Genomic DNA, 20,797 nt, shown 5'->3' on the forward strand with positions numbered 1-20,797 from the left:
GTAATAGCCCTTGCGGTCAGATCACCGCACTGGCGGTTCCCTGACTCCATGGCTTTGGCTGACGGGCTTTTCCGAAGTCATAATGAGGGCCTCAGTCAATGTCAAGCAAAAGGTGTGGAGTATCCACGCTCTAAAGAGGCACTTTCCTAAATGGGTTGATTAGAGGCGTGTTTCAAAGCCTCATGGGACATTTTGTGTTTCTGTTTTTCATTGGTTGCTATATTTGGAGTAGTAAAGTTTGAGAAGCATAATCCTCGCCCAATAGAATCTAAAATTCTTGTCACAATTGCTAGAAAATGTTCTACTCTCTCCTGCTCCAGTGGGGAATGTTTGTGCCACAATGCCTCCCCACATTTCAGGGAGGCGTGGCTGGAAGAGTCAAAGCCTCATGGGAAATGTAGTGTTCTAATGTGTTACTGTTTTTTTAGTGGCTGCTATATTTGGACTAGTAAAGTTTGAGCAGCATAATCGGAGCCTCTGATCCTGCCATAGAATTCCTATCTGCTTGCTCCTTCGGGCCCAGTGGGGAAACTGTGATGTCAGTGCTTCCTGTGCACTGTTTTCACAAATGGGTGGCAAGGTTGTGGGGGGCTAAAGCAGAAGCTGGCAAGTTAGTGCTGCTGTGAGTCATTGTCTGACGGCCGCACATAAGGGGTTAACTACAATTCTAGTTCAGGCTTCTTTTTGTTAGCAGAATACACAGGGACATAATCGTAATTTAGAGCATGTTTGTATCTGAAGCTTGTGTTTGTGAGTAATTTATGGAATTATAATCTAATACAAGCGCATTTGCTTTCGTTACCTCCTCCCATATTGGGTTTCTCTGGTCTGTAAGTGAGGGGTAGTCAGAATATTAAAAACACCCACTTTGATCAGTTCATCAAATGGCATTGAGCAGGTTCAACTAGCCCAGCCCACCCTATAAGTTAACCTGAACCTTCCATTCTTCATTCCTTCCTTTTTTTAACCATCCATCTATCTATGCTTCAATCCATCTTCCCAATTTTCCATACTTTCTTTATCCTTTCATTTACTCTTTCATTATTCTATGTGCCCCTCAATCTTTTCACCCATGTGTCTACACATTCATCCTTTCACCCTTCAATTTACACATCCAGCTTACCACTCGTCCCTTGTCTCCCCTATCCATCCATTCCTTCACTCAACCATCCATATGCTTACCTGCTTCTACCCTTCTCTCATTTCACCATTCCATCCTTTTACCCTACAATTTCAGCCTTCACTCTTTAGATCCTTTTATTCTTTCACCCTTCCCCTTCTTCCCCTCTACCCATGTCCTTCAGCTCATACTTTTTGGGTTGCGCTACATACATCTGTCACACACTTGTCATCCAGCAATACTTCACAAAGAAATATAAGGAAAAAGTAGTGAACGAGTGGGATTTGGGTCTACCTTTTGAGCCTTTGACTTCCATGTGTTTTCATGGCCTGACATGGGTTGCATGGTCTTTCCATCAAAAAAGGCATTTTGAGTATGGTTACTTTGGCCAGTTTGTGTTCCAGTTGGATCTCAGTGATAAGATACAGTATTCCTTTTGTTAGACGATAGATGCAACATATGTATTTTGAAATTGAGGCCAAGTTTGAACTAACTACTTTGGTAGAAAAACACCATTTCAATTGCTGGTTTATGGCTGTGCTGCTGTTTGGAGAGCCAGTCTTGCCATATATTAAACGCACAGTTCTTAAGCACCATTAAGCATTCATTTGTTTTACTTTGCTTTCAAAATCGCATGCTGTTGGATTAACAGCTTTGTTTTCACAAAATAAAGATAAACTGTCAAATAGGCTTTCTTCAAGAGCAACAAAAATACTGTCCCTTTGTCAAAGTATCTCCTATGGAGTATTTTACTCTCTGTGCTTTCTAAGTTCATTGCTTACAACTCATATCTGTTTACAATACCCACCTACCTTAATTAACCTAGTTTACCTGTCTTATCTATCCCACCATCTATACTATTGTTCACCTATCACACCTGACCTACCTACCATACCTCCCTAACATATCTAAGCTGGATGCCTACCATACATAACCTAGTGTAACTCCCATAGCTAACCTACCATACTACAATAAGTAACCTATCATTTCTAACTGATGTCCCATACCTAACCTATATCTAGCTACCATACCTAACAAACCTACCTATCTACTACACCTCACCTACCAAAAGTAACATAGCATACCTATCCCACCATACCTACAGTAGCTAACCTACCTTAACAATTGTAGTATGTAGCTCAAGTTCGTCCTGTGATTTTTATTTTTTATTTTTAATAAGGGCCAGGTTATACATATGGAATTTTTAGTAAGTGCTTAAATTACAGCTTTGTGCTACAATAAACATGCATGTCTAACTTGATGTGTTTCTAACAGCCTATAATACTGTATTCTGCATCTGAAACACGCCAGTTGGAGTTTTGAAGACAATATCAATACTGTTGCTTCTTTAAAAATGGTGTGAGATTTTAGCCTTTACTTGGCTCCACATATCTCTGCTCTGTCATAGTTTTTACTTACATTGTTACTTCTGAGTTTTTGTCAGCTAATTTGCAAATAGTGAATATCTAATAAGTGTTTTCCAGACCCAGTTTATGATTACCACATAGGGGCATTGAAGCCTGCTCACTTTATTCGAGGATTTTTTTTTTGTAGACATTTTTTCTGTTATTGCTGTGCCAGAATGCCTTTAAAGGTCTGGTGATGACTAGCTCAGTTGAGCATCTGCCGCTGCTGTCAATAGCTGTGTAGGATCTGCAAGTCGTGGTTCGTCTACCGCCTATGTGTCTTCTTACATTCATGCTTGCATAGTTACTTGAATGAGTCCTGTTAACATGAATGAATTTTATATTTACAAAGCATTTTGTCTGCAAGCTAACGATGCTCAGCATTTAATAAATACTTCACTACTACGTATGCGTGTTCCTTTCGGTTTATACTATAAATATATATTTTTTGGCATGCGCTATATATTGAAATGCCTGTTATATGTTCAGTGGCATAAGTAGACCGTGGCTCAACAAAAAAGCCTGTTGTCCCTGATCTGGTCTAGGAAAGCATATTCCTGTGAGTGACTAAGGGCCCTAGTTTAAATCCCAGAAATGTCTCTTTACTAGCTACGATTGTCAATTTATTTTGTTAAATAGACCACTTGTCTTTGATGGTGTTATCTGTTAACAAATGAAAATGATAAAGCATCTATACTCGGTGTGAATGAAAAATGCTACTTCTGAAACAAAGTAGTCTGGAGCTAGGTGGAAAATAAAATAGCAGACCAACTGCCCAGAAAAGAGTGGTCACATGACAAACCCAGTCCTGAGATCAGAAAACTATACTCCAGATATTATTGTGGAACAGAAACATTGTAATAACATTTCTAAAGACTGCCAAAGTTTGGCTGGAAATGAAATATCAGAGAAAGAGAATTCCAGAGCTTGGCAGTTTTAAATGATAGAAATGTGCTCCCAAACCTTGTCTTTTTAAGCCTGGAAACAGTCATGAAGCAAGCGTGGTGGGATCCTGAATTCCTAGTTGGGCGTACCAAGTAAAGAGAGCCCTATGGGATATATTGTACAGCGTTTTGTGGCAAAGACACAATGCCTTATACTGATATCTCTGGTGGATGGGAAGCAAATATAATCTCACAAGTTTGCCTGAGATGGATACAGACATCTTAAGACACAACACTAGTCTGTCCATTGCATTATGCAGTAGTTAAAATATCTGCTACAGATACTCTGGGAGGCCAACATACAGAGAGTTGCAATAATCTAACCTCCAGAGAATCCGGGCCTCAACAAGACCCTGTCTGGAGTTGGTGGGGAGCAACAGCAGAATCTTTCTGATAGCACTTGTGACTTTAAAACTAGTCGGGCATGTGATCCTAGTATGTTCTTTAAATGATATGTCCCATTCAGCTCAAATGCCAAGGTTCCAAACCTGAACAATGGGAGTGGGAAGAGTGCCAACCAAGGCTGGCCACCATTTAGGGGATTAGAGACTTGTTAAGGATGAGAGAATTGTATGCCAACTATTTTGTGACCTCTTCCAGGCAGTTCCTGAAATGTTTTGGTATGATGCTGAAATCATTCTCTAATCAAATAATCAACTGGGTGTCGGCTGCATACACATAAAAAATCATGATGAGAAGTTTGGTTAAAGGAGAAATGTAAAGGTTGAACAAGGTGGGACAGAAAACCAATCCCTGTGGTACACCTCTGGAGATAGGTGTCACAGAGGACCTAAATTTGAAAAGAGCAACTGCCTTAGGTTCGATCAGACAAAAAAGTTGTAAACCAGGCCAGAACATTCCTACCTTTCTTCACTGATTCAAGTTTGTGTAGCAAAGGTGAATGAGAAATCGTGTCAAAAGCAACTGACAGACCTATTAAAATCAGCACACCATAGTCATTTACTGCCCTTTTTGTAAGTTTAGTATGAAGATAAAGCGGGGAAATGGGATGACAATTGGATAAGATTTTATGGTCAAGGGATGACGTTTTAGGCAATGGAATGACCAGGGCCTTCTTCCAAATGTGAGGGGCTGGTCCTGCTGTCAAAGAAGAGTTACAAATGTCGTTAATATGGGTTCGTACCACCTTACAGACCTTCTTCAATTGTGGGATGGGGCAGATGTCCAAAAGAGAGGCTGAAGAAGTGAAAGCACAAGGTCTGACGTTTGTTCTTCAGAGAGGGGAGAGAAGGAAATCCAAGATGCCTGCATTGAGTTCCCTGAGAATGCCAGAGTATTGAGCACAGGCTGAGGGAAGTATGTGATTACGGTGTTTATTTTGTTGAAAAGAAAAAAAACTGGATAACTAATAACAAAGCTCTTGAGAGGGTGCAGAGAGTTGCTTAAGGCTTCAGGGCAGGCAAAATACTTGTATAATTTGAAAATCTTCTTTGTTGGATTTTCTTGAAACAAGGACATGTTGCTGGGCAAAAGCAGCTCTATGAAATCTAATTATTTTATGGTACATTTTGAGTATAGTCTTATATTGAGTTTCGGCCTTGGCTGACTCTTCCTCCATTTACGCTCCCAGCGGTTGCATTCTTTTTTAAGAAGTTGCAACTCCTGGTTGAACCAAGGGGCAGAAGACCTAAGCCTCTTGAGACATAGGCCCTCATTACAAGTAATGCAGGTCCGGCAGTAAAGACCATTGTATTATGACATTAACAGTTTGGCTGAAGCCAAACTGCCACAACGCTGCCAGTACCGCCAGGGAGGGTGGACCGCCGGGCCAGAGGTGGGTATATATGTCCCGGCGGCAGCCGTAAGACCGCCGGCAGTATTACGACTCAGCTAACCGCAAGGCTTTCCGTGTCGGTCACCCCACCACAAAAACCCTGGCGGTAACTCACCTGGGATCAGGAATCCCCATTCCTGTCACCAGCACTCACACACACCCACACACCTTTAAACACACACCCCCACCCGGCCACACACCTGCAAACACAGCCCCACACCCGTCCACACACTTGCAAACACACACCCCCTCCCGACCACACACATACATAAAAACACCCCCACCCGCTCTCACACCTTCTTACACGCACCCCCACTTGCTTTCACACTGACATACACACAGCTCAACTCATCCGTACACCTTCATACATGCACCCCCACTCGCTCTCACACCTTCTTACATGCACCCCCACTTGCTTTCACACTAACATACACACACCTCCACTCATCCGTAGACATTCATACACACACCCCCACTCATCAGCACACTCCCTGACATACACTCCCACCCATACAAACACCCCTACTAGCATTCATCCCAATATACACACCTACTCACTCACACCCCGACACACCCCTCTCCCCTCCGCTTCCATTCAGACACACACACCCTCCACGCACACATACATACACACACACTCACGCACACCCATACCGCTACACATACACACACACCACACAGATGCACACAAACCCACTCCCCAACGCCCTCTTTGGGACCGTCCCCCTACCTGTCTAGGCGAGGTGGTCGTCCGGGAGGGGAGGGGTGCTGGCGTTTCCAGAGCCTCACCGCCATGCAGGGACTGCCGTGCCATAATACGTCTCGAAATACAGAGGGCGGAGTCCTTTTGGCATGGCGATGGAACCACCTCTCACACAGTGTCGGAGTTCTGCTTTTAAATGAGCAGAAATCCGTGGGTGACTCCTAACACTGGTGGTCTTTTGGCACCCGCGACGACAATGGTCTTTCCAAAAGACCCCCAAAGTTTTCATGAGGGCCATAGTGTTTTAATGGGGATAGTTTTATCTTACGAATTGGCAACCAACTATTGATGCATACAGCAGTAAGCATAATAGCATTCGGTACCATGCACTAAAAAAATAAAAAATAAAAATGGGGGGTTGCAATAGATGACCTTGTAACCACCATGTTCCTTACTAGGTTAAGCACTGTATGTCGGGTTCAGTTTAAAGAAAAGGGAAATTACCTACTATGTGTGGGTATGTCAGAGGCATTTCAGGATGGATAAGTATCGTCTTTGGAAGTGTCTTTAAAATGTTCCACAAAGAAGTTCCAGGCTTGTGCAATAAGGTATTTTCTAAGGCCAGCTCTTTCCTTCCTATGGAGCAGAGTGTTCTCTGATCAGGCCCAGGAGAGGGTTGATCTAGCCCAAGTCACAGTAGTTAAGGGTGAGGGGGAAGGTGTAAGTTCTTTCCAATGCATTGTGGTGGCCTGCTTTGGCAGGAGCTGGGAAAGGTCATATACACATCCAGGATATCTTATGGAGCATAAATAGTCCACTCAATAAATAATACAGAGGAAAAGGTCTGCAAAGGTCTGTGTTAGCATGCATTATTCATGGTTGTATGTGTGAAAGAGTCACACCACTGATGAATTAGGACTTTTAGTAATACCAGGTTGTAGGAAAACAGGCTTCTTTGCTGATGCTCCCCACTTTTTGCACCCTTTTAGAACTACTTGATTGTGATTGCTGACTTGTGCCACCCTAAGGGACCCATACACAAATTGCACCCAACCTACCACTGCAAACTGTATGCTAGGGTGCAAATCCTGATTGAAAACACGACTTGGCATTGTGTGCCATGCCAAAGTCACTTGCATGCATTATATGTAGGTCCCCTCTACAGTAGGCCTTAAGAGCCCTAAGGCAGGGTGCATTATAATACATGTGAGGACATATCTGCATGAGCAGTTATGCCCCTGGGATGTCTAGTTCTATTCTTAGACATTGCAAGTGATCGAGCAGCCATCGTAAATCATGTAGTGGACACTGATCAGCATGAGTGACCCAGGTACATGATGGCTGCATGGAAAATAGTGGTGTTTGTTGTCAAACACCTCGTCAAATCCATACTGATGCCAGTATTGGAGTTACTATGACATGCACCCAGAGGGCATCTTAGAGGTGCCACCTAAAACCTGCAAGTCCTCTAGCATGCTGGCTGACTGGTTTCGACCATCCTGCCACCACATATGAGTTTGTGACCCCCCTGGAGGTGAGAGCCTCTGCTCTGATGTTAGAAAAAAATGGCCACTCTCACCAACAGGTTGGCTTGTAAAACTGCATACCAAAGTCAGGGACTTCGAAGTCCCTGCTGCCTTTGGTATGCAACCCCCGCTTCACCCAGACCCGGGAGAGGCAATCCCCTGCCTTGAGGCCCCTTTGGCACCAGAACATGCTGGAAAATTAGCTGTGCAGGAAGCGTGTTGCACTGCCAGACTGGACACACCTTTAGGGTGAACAGCCTGAAGTGAACACAAAATTAGGAATTCCACCATCTTATGTGTGGTGGAATTAGGAATTCTGGTAAAGGGTGAAGCCTACTCCCCAAAGGAAGTGGTAATCTAGGGGGTGTTGTCACCCCAGGGGAAGTATCCCATTGGCTAATACCCTTCTCTCCCCTTAACGCCCCCAAATTGAGTATTTGGGGGACTCCCTAATACCAGGACTTCAGATTCACCTGACTAACATAGAGGGACCTGAAAAGCTGCGAAAAGCAAGAACTGAAGAACAGCAACTGACTTGGCGTCAACCAGATGGCCTACCTGCTGTCCTCAAAAATTGCACCAAAGATGACTTGTGCTGCAGCTGTTCTGCCTATAAAAAAAAAAAAAAGCCTGAAAGGACTGCCAACACTTTGAGAAGTAAGCAGGTTCTCTCGCTGAGTCGCAGAGCTGCTTCCCTACACCCTGCGGGAACCAAAGAAGACTCATGAGGACTCAGGACTGCCAAAACCTGACACTGGACAGCACAACTCCACCTGTGCCCCCTAACCCGAGTTGAAGTGGGCCAACGGTGCCAGTGTGGTCCTTAGGCCCTCTGGAGCCAAAGCCTACCTTGTGTTTGCCAACAGTGAACTTCCATGCACCACCTGCAGCCTCTTTCTGAAGGCCCTCTTCAACCCTGAGTATTCCCTGCATCAGAAGCAGATGCCAAAAGAGACCACTGCACCCTAGCCCCACAGCTTGAGGAGAAGTGGACCAGTGGTCTCCCTATGTGCCCGAGGATCTTAAGGGTCGAGCTCCCTGTGGGTTCCCCCCGGACTGGCCCCCTAGTCCTTCCTTGCAGCAACTTTCTAACTGGGCCGATCTCCATTGAAATTAATGGGACACCCAAGTCTGTAACAAACCTCTGCACCTGAATGCCCCAGAGCTCCCTGAGGTGACCTGTAAGTGTGGCTTTGCCCCATCTTCACCTCAAGTCCAGAAGGACCGTCCTGTAAGTCATTGCCAAGTGCTTGTATGCTGTGTCTGTTTCTTTCCCCTGAGATAACTTTAGGCCATCCTAGGCTGAAAAACCACCTCTGCATCTGGACGCCTCAGTGCCTCCTAAAGTGGTCTGTTGGTGCTGCTGTGGACAGGGCGCCATACTTACCTTAACTCCAGAAGAACAGTTCTGTAAGTCTTTAAGTGCCAGAGTGCTGCATATGGCTTTTACCCATAGGATAACATTACAGTTCCAGAAATTGCACTGTCGACTTTTGAAGCATATAAAAATTAATATCTTGAAAAGTACTTATCTGATTCTGATGATCTTGGTATTTCATATAAAAATAAGTGTTATTTGTTTAAATTGGTGTCAGATTCTTTATTGAGTGTCTCTTGCTTATTTGGGGGTGAGGGGGGGTGAACTGGCTCTGTATATACTGTATCAAAATGAGACATCGTGTCAGAGGGTCCCCAGAGGCTAAACTTGTGCTCTCTTTTGTGATAGTGTGGTCGAGCAGTTAGGCTTATCAGAGGGTAGTGCAAAGCATTTGTTGTATACACGCAGTCAAGAAATGAGGCACACACTCAATGACTAACTCCAGGACAATATATTTATATTGGAAAAGTATACTTTATCTCTAGAAACAAAAGAATCTTGTGGTCGGTAAGCACATTTGCAAGTAAGTATCAAGCATATGTATCGAAGGCATTTTGTTTAGATTTGGCAAATAAAACAGTTTATAGACAAGTAACACTTTTACTTTCAAAAGTTGACACTGCAATTTTCAGAATAGTCGGGGTGAAGGGGTGTGGGGTGTTAGTGCAGTTTTGAAGTAAGCACTCGACTTACAGTTCTAGTCTCGGGGGTTACGATGTTCATGGTTCAAGATGACCCCAAACATACACCACCAGGGTCTAAAGGTCAAAGTTGGTGCTGGATTTAGAATGGGATCCTAGGGAGACTGGGGGCACTTGGAAACAGATCTGCTGGCAGGTAAGTACCCGTGACTTCGGAGGGCAGACCTGGAGGGTTTAGGTGGGCACCGGGGGGGGCGGGCACAGGTTAGCACCAAACACACACCCTCAGCGGCACAGGGGTGGCTGGGTTCAGGCTTCAAACACAGAGTCGGGCAACCAAGGCTTTTCAACAGGTGGACCCCGGGGGTCACAAAGATGCTGCAGGCTGGGTCCAGAGGGTCGGTTCTGGGAAACCACAGGCTGAAAAAGGAGGAGGGCTGTCTGCTGATTACCCAAGACCAGGGGGCTGCAGGTCTACCTTGAAGCATTGGGTATCTTCGTCCAGTTCTTTTGCGGTCGGGCCCTTTGGATTTGGGCTGCAGGCGTTGTTCGGTTGGCCAGGAGGGGTCTTCCCAGGGTGGACACAAGGCCAGACTCGCCAGGGGACCTGCTCTGGACTGGTGGGCCACCTGGACACATGTTGTTGGCATCTGGTGCAGAGTGAGCAGGACTTGTGTTTCTGGGACAGGTCTGGAGTCTTTCTTGAAGTTTCTTTTGGACAGGGCCACTGTCCTCTGGAGTTCATGGTCCTCTGGTGAGCAGGCAGTCCTCTAGAGGTTTGTAGAGGTTGCTGGTCCTGCAAGATGTCGCCTTTTTGTAGCAGGTCTTCTGAACCTGCAGACAGGCTAGTAGGGTTGGGGACATCCAGTCTGGAGTCTTCACTACTGGTTGGGGGGGGGTGGGTCGGCTTAGCAGTCGTCCTTGCTTCTTTCTTCTTGTCTTGAGGTCACCAAGAATCTAGGGAGCTAGGTTCAGGGGTGCCTTAGGGGTTCTAGCTAGAGTGGTCACTCCTCCCTGTTTTCCCTAATTTTCACACCAGACTTGCTGCCAAAAGTGGGGCTTTGTCTGGGGGTGGGCTTCAACTAGCTGGAGTTCCCTGGGGCACTGTAACAGGAGGACGGAGCCTTTGAGGCTCACCTACAAGTGTCACAGTTCCTGCAGTGGGGAGATTCTACACACCTCCACCCAGACCAGGCTTTGTTTCTGACTCCAAAGGGCACAAAGGCCCTCACCCCATGGGGTCAGAAACTCGTCATTTAGTTGCAAACCGGCACAGACTGGTGAGTCTTACACTAAAGGGTTGGTTAACATTCTGGGGGCATCTCTAAGATGCCCTCTGTGTGCATGGTGCAAACATTTCCAACAGTAGCATCAGTGTGGGTTTGTTGTGCTGATAAGTTTGGTACCAAACTTCCCAGCCTTCAGAGAAGCCATCATGTAGCTATGGAGTTCGTAATGACAAACTCCCAGCCCAGGTACTTAATAAGGCCACACTGCACTTACAATGTCCAAGAATGAACTTCAACACTTTAGGGGCGTATCGTTCATGCACCTATGCCCTCACCCAAGGTATAGTGCACCCTGCCTTAGGGCTGTAAGGCCTGCTAGAGGGGTGACTTACCAATGTCCCAGGTAGTGGTTTGTGGGCATGTGCTGTGTCGACTTTGCCTTTTTCTCCCCACCAGCACACACAATCTGCAATTGCAGTGTGCATGTGCTTGGTGAGGGGTCCCCTAGCGTGGCACAATACATACTGCAGCCCTTAGGGACCTCCCCTTCTCCGCCAGTCACCGAGCCCTTGGTACCACTGGTACCTTTTACAAGGGACTTAGCTGTGTGCCAGGGGTGTGCCGATTGTGGAAACAATGGTACAGTTTAGGGAAGGAACACTGGTGCTGGGCCCTGATTAGCAGACTCCCAGCACACACACAGTCAAGTTAGCATCAAATATCAGGCAAAACATTGGGGGATGGTCCTGCAAACAAGGAGCTAGTTTCCTACAGTGTGCAATAAATACTTTAAAGTGTCCTATAATAAGTTAACTGCTTGCTCACACTACCACAAAAATGAACCCTGTCATCCAGTAAAGGTCGCCCTGGACTATCTAAATTGTGTCCTCTTACATTGGTACACTATATAGATAGCCAATTTCCTACTTAAATGGTGCAACTGTGGTACACAAGGCTTTGCATTTGCTGTTCCACTCTGTCAATAAGTATTTCCACTGAAGGATATATAGTTGATTTTATTTGCCCGAATTATTTTTCGATTTGAATTATTTTTTTTTTCTCTCAAAATGTCTAATCTGAACTGATAACTCCCTATGTTAAGTCCCCCAGTCCACTTGTGTTAGAAATTTTAAAAAGTTACTTAATAGGACTAAAAAACTGCTTGGAATTTTTTGTAAGTTCTAAAAAAGTCCCAAGCAATCTGAAACATAGCCGCCTCAGAGGATAGAGTTAAGGAGCTCAACCTCACCCATTACCTGCAGTTAAGTATGAAGCAGCTAAAGGACCTATGCAAGGCTTTTATGATGGGCCTCGACCTACAAAAGTACAACTCCAGGAGTTCCTTGCTGATTTCGATAGGGCCCAGGCACTACAAGAAAACACGATCCTTAGGATGACCCAGTCAGTGATGATGAGACTTTAACCAGTACTCATGGAGAAGGTTTTCCTTCTAGTACCCCAGAAGGAGAGGAGAACAGTAGCCTAAAATGGTACCTGGATGTCAGCCAGGTGCCTCCAGCCCCAGAGAAAGACTAGAGGATCCAGATTTAGAGCTGGAGAAGCTTGCCAAACGATTAGTCCTTGAGGCCAAAATCTTGGCATAGAAAGGAAAAGGGCTGTGATGAGCCTAGGACCCATCTCCGGTGGCAGCAACATTTTAAAGAAAGAGAAAGATGAAGCTTTTGACCCTAAAATCCCCAAAGGGATTGTAACCAAATATGTTGAAGGTGATGAAATAACCAAGTGGTTTTCTGCCTTTGAAAGGGCATGTAAAATGAGAAGGTTATACCAGAAACAGTGGGGCTCTCTAATCTGCGAGCTGTTCTCAGACAAGTGCAGGGATAGACTCCTGACACTTAGTGAGACAGATGCTGAGTCCTACGACCTCATGAAGGAAACACTGATTGAAGGCTTTGGACTCACTACTAAGGAGTATAGAATTAAGTTCAGGGAGACTCAAAACCTCAAGTCAGACCTGGGTATTTTTTGTAGTCTTCTCAGTCAAGACACTTGGTGGCTGATTAAACGTTAACGAAGTGCAGGTCTATGACGGAGTTTACATTTTGTTTATGATGGAGCATATTTTGCCAATTTTACATCAGAAATGTTACATCAGCAACTAGTAGATACACAGCTTACTAGTCCCAGAGAACTGGCTGAGAAGGCTGATGGATGGGTTAGAACCAGGATTCCCAAAAAAACAACTGGGGAAGATCCCAAGAAAGGGAGGTTATGCCCACTGACAGGAAAAGGAGGTGATACACTTCCAAAGAAGTTCCTTCAGGGACCCAGGCCCCTAAAATGAGGATAGTGCATCCAACCCCCACCTCTGCTGGTAAACAGAGTAGTTGGGACCCTAAGCTCAGAAAGGTCCTAGAAGGTAGACCCTGCTTTGACTGTCAACAAGTTGAACACTACAAAGGGGACTCTGGTTGTCCCAAGAAAAAGGTAGGGTCCTGGGTTGTCATTGTAACCTTGGAGGAGTGCTCCTCGGATGAGGACATATTTTTAGCCTTTAAGTGGGAAGGTGGGTCAAAGGTGAGTTAGTGATTCCAGAGGGAAGCAGACACTTTCTTCGCATTCAGCTGAATGGAATCCCAATCACTGCCCTGAGAGATACTTGTGCCAGTCACACCATTGTGCATGATAGGTTTGTATCCCCAGACCAGTATTTACTGGGAAAACTAGGAGAGTAAGGGTTGTCTAGGGTAGGAGTACTGTTAGGCTTGTAGCCTTAGTACCCTTAAAGATAGCTGATTCCCCTTAGTTGCCAGAGGGTCCAGACTGCCCCTTTCATTGTCTCCTTGGGAATTACCTCACACAGGTTGATCTGAGCCCAAAAGAAGTACTGGTCTTGAAAAGTACTTAACTGATCCTGATGATCTTAGTATCTAAATTCATATAACAATTACTGTTATAGTTTGAAATTGGTGTTGGATTTCTTTATTGATTTTGTGTCTCACTTACTGGCTTTGTGTGTGCAATAAATGCTTCACACTGCTATAATAAGCCTAACTGTTCGCCCACACTATTTAAAAAGAGAGATTTTAAGGTTATTATTTTAACCCGCCCGCCTATAAGGGTCGCCCTGGACTATATGCATAGTGCCCCTTATATTGATACACTGCATAGTTACTTACTGTAGAGATTAAGTTCACATATGTCCTGAAGAAAATCTGCTGACCCTTATAGGCATATAGAAGGCTGAAACGTGTCAAACCACTGATGTTTTGGACTATTATAGCCAGATACATCATTTTGTTGTTAACCTTACCAAAGGCCCTCAGATGAAAAGATTAGAGGATCCAGAAGGCAATTTTAAGTCAAATTCCTCCTCCTTAGTACAGTGTTCTGCTCAAAAACTGCGTTGAGCCCTCTCACTCACATTAGGTGCAGTGGTTGAGGGTCCAATGATGAAGCATGCCACAGGTGGTACCTGGGGGGGAAGATCCTATAAAAATATCTAAGATATGCCAGGATCCCACTAAAGACCTTTTGTAGCAGAGACATCACAGCAGAGTAAGCTAATCCTCCTTGATTGTGGTGATTTGGCATAATTAGTGAGGCTGATGGCATGCCTTTCTTAACTTCTCACTCCGTTTAAAGTCTGGGAGGGCCAGCCTTTCCGCTGATACTGGAAGTTTCAGTGTAACAAGGGCTAATCAGTATCATGCATCCCCCAGATAAATGTAATCAAAGATGAACCCAGTTGTCTAAAAAAGGAAAGCAGAAAGAGCAAAGGGAGTTTAATAAAATAATAAAGAATGTGAGGTAGAACTACCAAAGAAATACATCAGTGGGGAGTGATAAAAGTGAATTGCTAAATATCATAACTAAACCATTTCATTCTTCAATCTAGGGTCCATGTGAGTCTGAAGGGGAAGACTACAGCCCCATTGCGATGGAAAAATGCAGGATTTGGCCAAGTTAACCTCAATGTCCGATAGTCACAAATTCGGCTAGTACCTAACTAATAGAAGACAAATCTATACTTGTTTCTCATATGAAAAGGAGTGGATAATCAGCATGAATTGTGTTTCGATCAGTATCCCCCAGTGTATTCCTAGGAGGCGCAAGCGGGTTGCCAGTGGCTCCATAGCCATGGCGAATATCAAGGATGTGCATGGACAACCGTGCCGGGTGCCGCTCCCTGTTGGCCCATTGGACTGAAAGAAATTTCCCGGTTTTCACTCTCGCCGAGGGCATGGACTATAAAATACATACCGATTTCCACCCAAATAGGCCTAACCAGAATAAACCAAGCAAGCTATGCATATATCCCCAATGCAAATAATCAAAGGCTTTCTGCAGATCAAGAGCAATACATACAGCATTAGGGAATAAATCATCGGATTTGTCTTTAATGTGCCATAATCTGCAAAGATTAACAGATGTATTCCGACCCAGTACAAACGCTGCTTGGTCCTCGTCAATCATTCTCAGGTCTGTTAGGTCTTTGGGCAGTTTTAATAATGTGGAGATGAGTGCTTTATTGAGGGACGGATGCAGAGAACCAGTGGTGAAAACAGTATCGGACAATTTAACCAGTTAGAGTGCTAATGATTGGGCGAATTGGGTATAATATTTAGCAGGTAGGCCATCCGTTCCTGGGACTTTCCCACAATGTAAGTCCCCCAGAAGCAATTTGATCTTCTCTGTGAGGGGGGCGTCCAGGGCCCTTCGAGCCTCCAACAGTAAACTACTGAGACTGATAAGTGCAACAAAGACATCAAACATGGAATCTGAGATTGGCAGTGAAGCCAATAGGTCCTTTTAAAAAGTGTAGAAAGCCTAGTTAATGGCTGACTGAGTGTTGGCTACCTCTCCAGAGGAGAGAGTAATGCAGAGCTGGGTTAAACCAGCCTGCTGAGGTGCAAGTACAGGGAGTGCAGAATTATTAGGCAAGTTGTATTTTTGAGGATTAATTTTATTATTGAACAACAACCATGTTCTCAATGAACCCAAAAAACTCATTAATATCAAAGCTGAATATTTTTGGAAGTAGTTTTTAGTTTGTTTTTAGTTTTAGCTATGTTAGGGGGATATCTGTGTGTGCAGGTGACTATTACTGTGCATAATTATTAGGCAACTTAACAAAAATCAAATATATACCCATTTCAATTATTTATTATTACCAGTGAAACCAATATAACATCTCAACATTCACAAATATACATTTCTGACATTCAAAAACAAAACAAAAACAAATCAGTGACCAATATAGCCACCTTTCTTTGCAAGGACACTCAAAAGCCTGCCATCCATGGATTCTGTCAGTGTTTTGATCTGTTCACCATCAACATTGCGTGCAGCAGCAACCACAGCCTCCCAGACACTGTTCAGAGAGGTGTACTGTTTTCCCTCCTTGTAAATCTCACATTTGATGATGGACCACAGGTTCTCAATGGGGTTCAGATCAGGTGAACAAGGAGGCCATGTCATTAGATTTCCTTCTTTTATACCCTTTCTTGCCAGCCACGCTGTGGAGTACTTGGACGCGTGTGATGGAGCATTGTCCTGCATGAAAACCATGTTTATCTTGAAGGATGCAGACTTCTTCCTGTACCACTGCTTGAAGAAGGTGTCTTCCAGGAACTGGCAGTAGGACTGGGAGTTGAGCTTGACTCCATCCTCAACCCGAAAAGGCCCCACAAGCTCATCTTTGATGATACCAGCCCAAACCAGTACTCCACCTCCACCTCCACCTTGCTGGCGTCTGAGTCGGACTGGAGCTCTCTGCCCTTTACCAATCCAGCCACGGGCCCATCCATCTGGCCCATCAAGACTCACTCTCATTTCATCAGTCCATAAAACCTTAGAAAATCAGTCTTGAGATATTTCTTGGCCCAGTCTTGATGTTTCAGCTTGTGTGTCTTGTTCAGCGGTGGTCGTCTTTCAGCCTTTCTTACCTTGGCCATGTCTCTGAGTATTGCACACCTTGTGCTTTTGGGCACTCCAGTGATGTTGCAGCTCTGAAATATGGCCAAACTGGTGGCAAGTGGCATCGTGGCAGCTGCACGCTTGATTTTTCTCAGTTCATGGGCAGTTATTTTGCGCCTTGGTTTTTCCACACGCTTCTTGCGACCCTGTTGACCATTTTGAATGAAACGCTTCATTGTTCGATGATCACGCTTCAGAAGCTTTGCAATTTTAAGAGTGCTGCATCCCTCTGCAAGATATCTCACTATTTTTGACTTTTCTGAGCCTGTCAAGTCCTTCTTTTGACCCATTTTGCCAAAGGAAAGGAAGTTGCCTAATAATTATGCACACCTGATATAGGGTGTTGATGTCATTAGACCACACCCCTTCTCATTACAGAGATGCACATCACCTAGTATGCTTAATTGGTAGTAGGCTTTCGAGCCTATACAGCTTGGAGTAAGACAACATGCATAAAGAGGATGATGTGGTCAAAATACTCATTTGCCTAATAATTCTGCACTCCCTGTATTTACCCCAGATGATGGTCACATCCTTCAGGTGCATATTGATATCTCCAAGAAAAAGTCACCAAATATTATTTGTCTAGTCGAAACGAGTTCAAAGAAAGCTGAGCACAATTATGAGACGTCCCAATAAGTTTTTATAGGAGATGTGCCTTCCAAGGAGAGTCTGAGTAAGAGAATGAGAGCTTTGGCTCCTAGAATTGAGGTAGTGTGATGGAAGAAATGAGTAAGGAGTTTTTATAAATACAGACACCCTATCACCCAGTCTTATTTAACTAAATAATGTATTTAATGTTGGATCCCTCTGGAGTGGCCAGTGAAATAAGAGTGTTCTTGAACCCAAGTCTCAATGCAGTGTAGGCAATCCAATCTATAGTGTAAAATCAATTTATGCACTTGAGAATAACGATTGGTCAGAGATCTTATATTGAGGAGGGCAACAATGAGAGGTACTGGTAAATTTGCACCCGTACAGAGGGAGATTTGGTAAAACACGCTTGTACCTTTGTGAAGGGTAGACCATTTGGTCGAAGGAAAGTCATATTAGTCAAATTTCCTAGATATTACACCAGACTGTTTGGTGCTTTTTCTGTAGTTTTGGTGTAAGAAACTCCCATGCAAGCAGTATAATTTTGCTGAGCAGGAGTATGCACACGTAGTCATATGCCAAAATGGTTGCTTTTTTAATTCAATGTTAGTCAAGAAGACTGGATTACAATTTAAGTAAGAATAACTCAGCATGTAGTGGGAAGTACAACACAGTCTGGTTAGCTGTGGTAATGACTGCGCTACTTCGACTTTAGGCTTATACAGCAGATGGTACTGATGCTAATCTTCATAGGCGGTAGGTCAAAAGTATTTCTGTCATTGTTTAGTATTTTTTTCTGAACTCTATTTTTTTAAGAGTTGTTCTATGTTGTTCCAGTGTTAGAATTAAACCGTTAGTGCAGAAATCTGGATTTGACTTACCATCACCTTCCTCTTATTACCCTGTTTAAGATGGTTGCCTGTCCTCCTTGTGTAATGCAGTGTTTGCTGACATTCCAGGGTCTACCCTCGAGCATATTAGAATTTGTTGCTTGTTTGCTTTATTAGATCCATAATCCTTTTTTAAGTATTGTCTCTGCAGTCAAGGTAGATGTGATGTGGTACCCTGGGGCTTTGTTGATTTTGTTTGTGTTTTAGGACATTTCTGTACTCTGTGGTCTGGTGTCAGTAGTTCACTGTTGGCCCCTGTTTCTATCATGCATCTCTGCTATATATTTGCTGTCATTTTGAAATGTGCTGTAGAGTGAAGACCTACATCTGCTGTCAGGTACGTTGTCTAAGCTTGCTCTAGAGCACTTGCTTATTGTTCAGTGGTCATGTTCCTTTCTTGGAGTAGTGTGCTTTTGGAAAGTGGATGTTTTACATATTATCATTTTTATGTTGCTTCACCTCCAGGTCTCTGTCAAGATGTTGGTGCTTGGTAATTTTTTTCTGGCTTTTGAGACAAAACAAGAATGTATTCACGCATGTCCTGTAGCTATCAAGTGTCATTTTTAAGTACTCCAAAATCTATTCAGTGAGACGGAGAGGAGTTGCTGCTTGTCTCTATTCAGTGTTATTTTAAGTATTCCGACATGTAGTCCATGAGAATGAGTTAGGTGCTTATAAATTCTCCTGTGGGGAGTTCAGATTCCTTGAGCATGTGTGAATGTTGACTTTGGGCCCTCTTATACCGGAGTTGCTGTGCTGAGGAATGTGACGCTTCCTGAACTGTGGGTTTGATCTATCACTTTACTCAGCTAAGGTACATCATGAGGAGGTTTGATGCTTTGATTTTATTTTTTAGCATATGTTTAGTCTATGTCGTGTCTCCAGGTTTTTCATTTTTCTACGATCTTCCTTAAATTAAATCAATATGCCATGAGTGTCATGCGCTACCTGTCTGGCTGGCCATAAGTGATGTGGGTAGGGGGGCCGTTTTCAGTGAAAAGTTATCCTTCCTGATTCATTTCCATTGCTTAGGCATCATTGCTCTTGAGTTTGGATGATGTTACTCCTACTAGTAATTGCCTGTGTCCGTGCATAGTTGATTTGGCCACTCTGTTCCTCAGGGTGAATGGATTCAGGGTCTCAGAATCTGGGCTTACAGTGGTGATTGTTTCTGTAGTCAGTGATTTAATGATTCGCTATACAGTCCCTCACCTTCTAGAGTAAAGTTTTGGAAGCTGCACTCCCCAGAGGGTCGCGCGTTCTGCATGATTTGTGGGTGCCTGCCAAATATTGTTGATTGGAGACTTTGCACTGCCTCATGTATCCTCATAATGGAAGAACTGTGACAAGGATGAGGGCATAAAGTAGCATTAATCAGATTACCTGCAGTAATTACACCGACTCATCTCATCCTTGTTATAGTGCTATATTCTCTTCTTTCTCCATTGCATGAGGTCTGTTTTACACGCTTGTGATATGCTTGGGGATTACAAACAGAACCTCTACATGAACATTCTGGTATTTATGTCCTTCTTACAGTTGGAGGGGTCGAAAACATGTTTAAAATAACAGTTTCTTATTTTTAAACACAACTCACATAAGGTAAGGACTATTCTGAGTTGAAAGTAGAAGTCGGCATTGTTTAATTTATGGTTGAACTATGATGGTATCTGATTGTTTTCCAACCTCTGACTTTCGTTCTTGATTAATGACAGCACTCTTGGCAAATGCTTTCACTCTGGTTAGTTTTGTGCCGGTCCAAGAATTTCACCTCTAGAGGCACAATACAAATGTCCCTGGCCGTCCCTCCTAATCATGGCCCCAGTTCCGAAAACCAACAAAATAGACCCGGAATCCTACTACTTTATTAGTAGTAGTTGTGTAAGGAAGGATAATGCTAAGGAACGGCAAACCATTGAGTACACATTTCAAAGCGGAGATCTTGAATCAAATGACACATCACTTCCCTGAATGTTTTGTTAAATTACCTGTTTTACAAAGGAACGCATGATGCATTGCTAATGCTTACATTCATTCTTTGCTGGATATCTAGTAAACCCTCACTGTCAGTGCTGTACCTAGTTGGTTATGTTGTGATCCTCTCTTAAACAAACTTATGTGTTTTTCTGTAGGTAAAAGAACTAACTAAAGAGTGGACGAACAAGTGGAATGAAACCCAAAACATCCTCAAGGTAAATATCATCAATGTTTACAAATCCCTCCTAAAACTTACATACATGTGCTTAGGTGCAAGCGACCGTTATAATTATGCAAAGATAATACTGGTAAACAGCTATCACAGAACAGAAATGAGTTTGGAAAACATAATTCTGGAATCTTGTGCATTCCAAGTGAATTAATTGAATGTGTGTGTTTTTTTAATTGACTTACAGATACTGATGTCGCCAGTGGTAAATTTTAACAAGGTGTCTTCCTCTAGCCCCTCCCGCCGTGCTGACAGTACACACCTCTCTACACCCCACTTGCCATGTGCCCTCTTTCCCCCATATGTTTTTTCCCTGCTTGATGGACGGACAGATGTGTGAACTGTAGCCAGGAACGTTTTAAGGCATGGGCAAGTAGGCTATGGCCCATGGCTCCAGCCTTTCAGGGTGCCCCCTGATATATCCA

At 43.8% G+C, this 20,797-nt stretch overlaps 1 protein-coding gene across 2 annotated transcripts in view; it reads left to right on the forward strand.

Annotated features, from left to right (window-relative positions):
* KIF16B (kinesin family member 16B) overlaps positions 1 to 20,797 on the forward strand; it is a 1,953,564-nt gene that overhangs the window by 475,057 nt on the left and 1,457,710 nt on the right. For both annotated transcript variants that reach the window (XM_069234094.1, XM_069234093.1), the window contains exon 12: positions 20,299 to 20,358. In XM_069234094.1, the coding sequence (XP_069090195.1) occupies positions 20,299 to 20,358 (60 nt within the window). The remainder of the gene's footprint in view (positions 1 to 20,298; positions 20,359 to 20,797) is intronic.

Source organism: Pleurodeles waltl, chromosome 5 (assembly GCF_031143425.1).
Source record: "Pleurodeles waltl isolate 20211129_DDA chromosome 5, aPleWal1.hap1.20221129, whole genome shotgun sequence".
NCBI lineage: Eukaryota > Metazoa > Chordata > Amphibia > Caudata > Salamandridae > Pleurodeles > Pleurodeles waltl.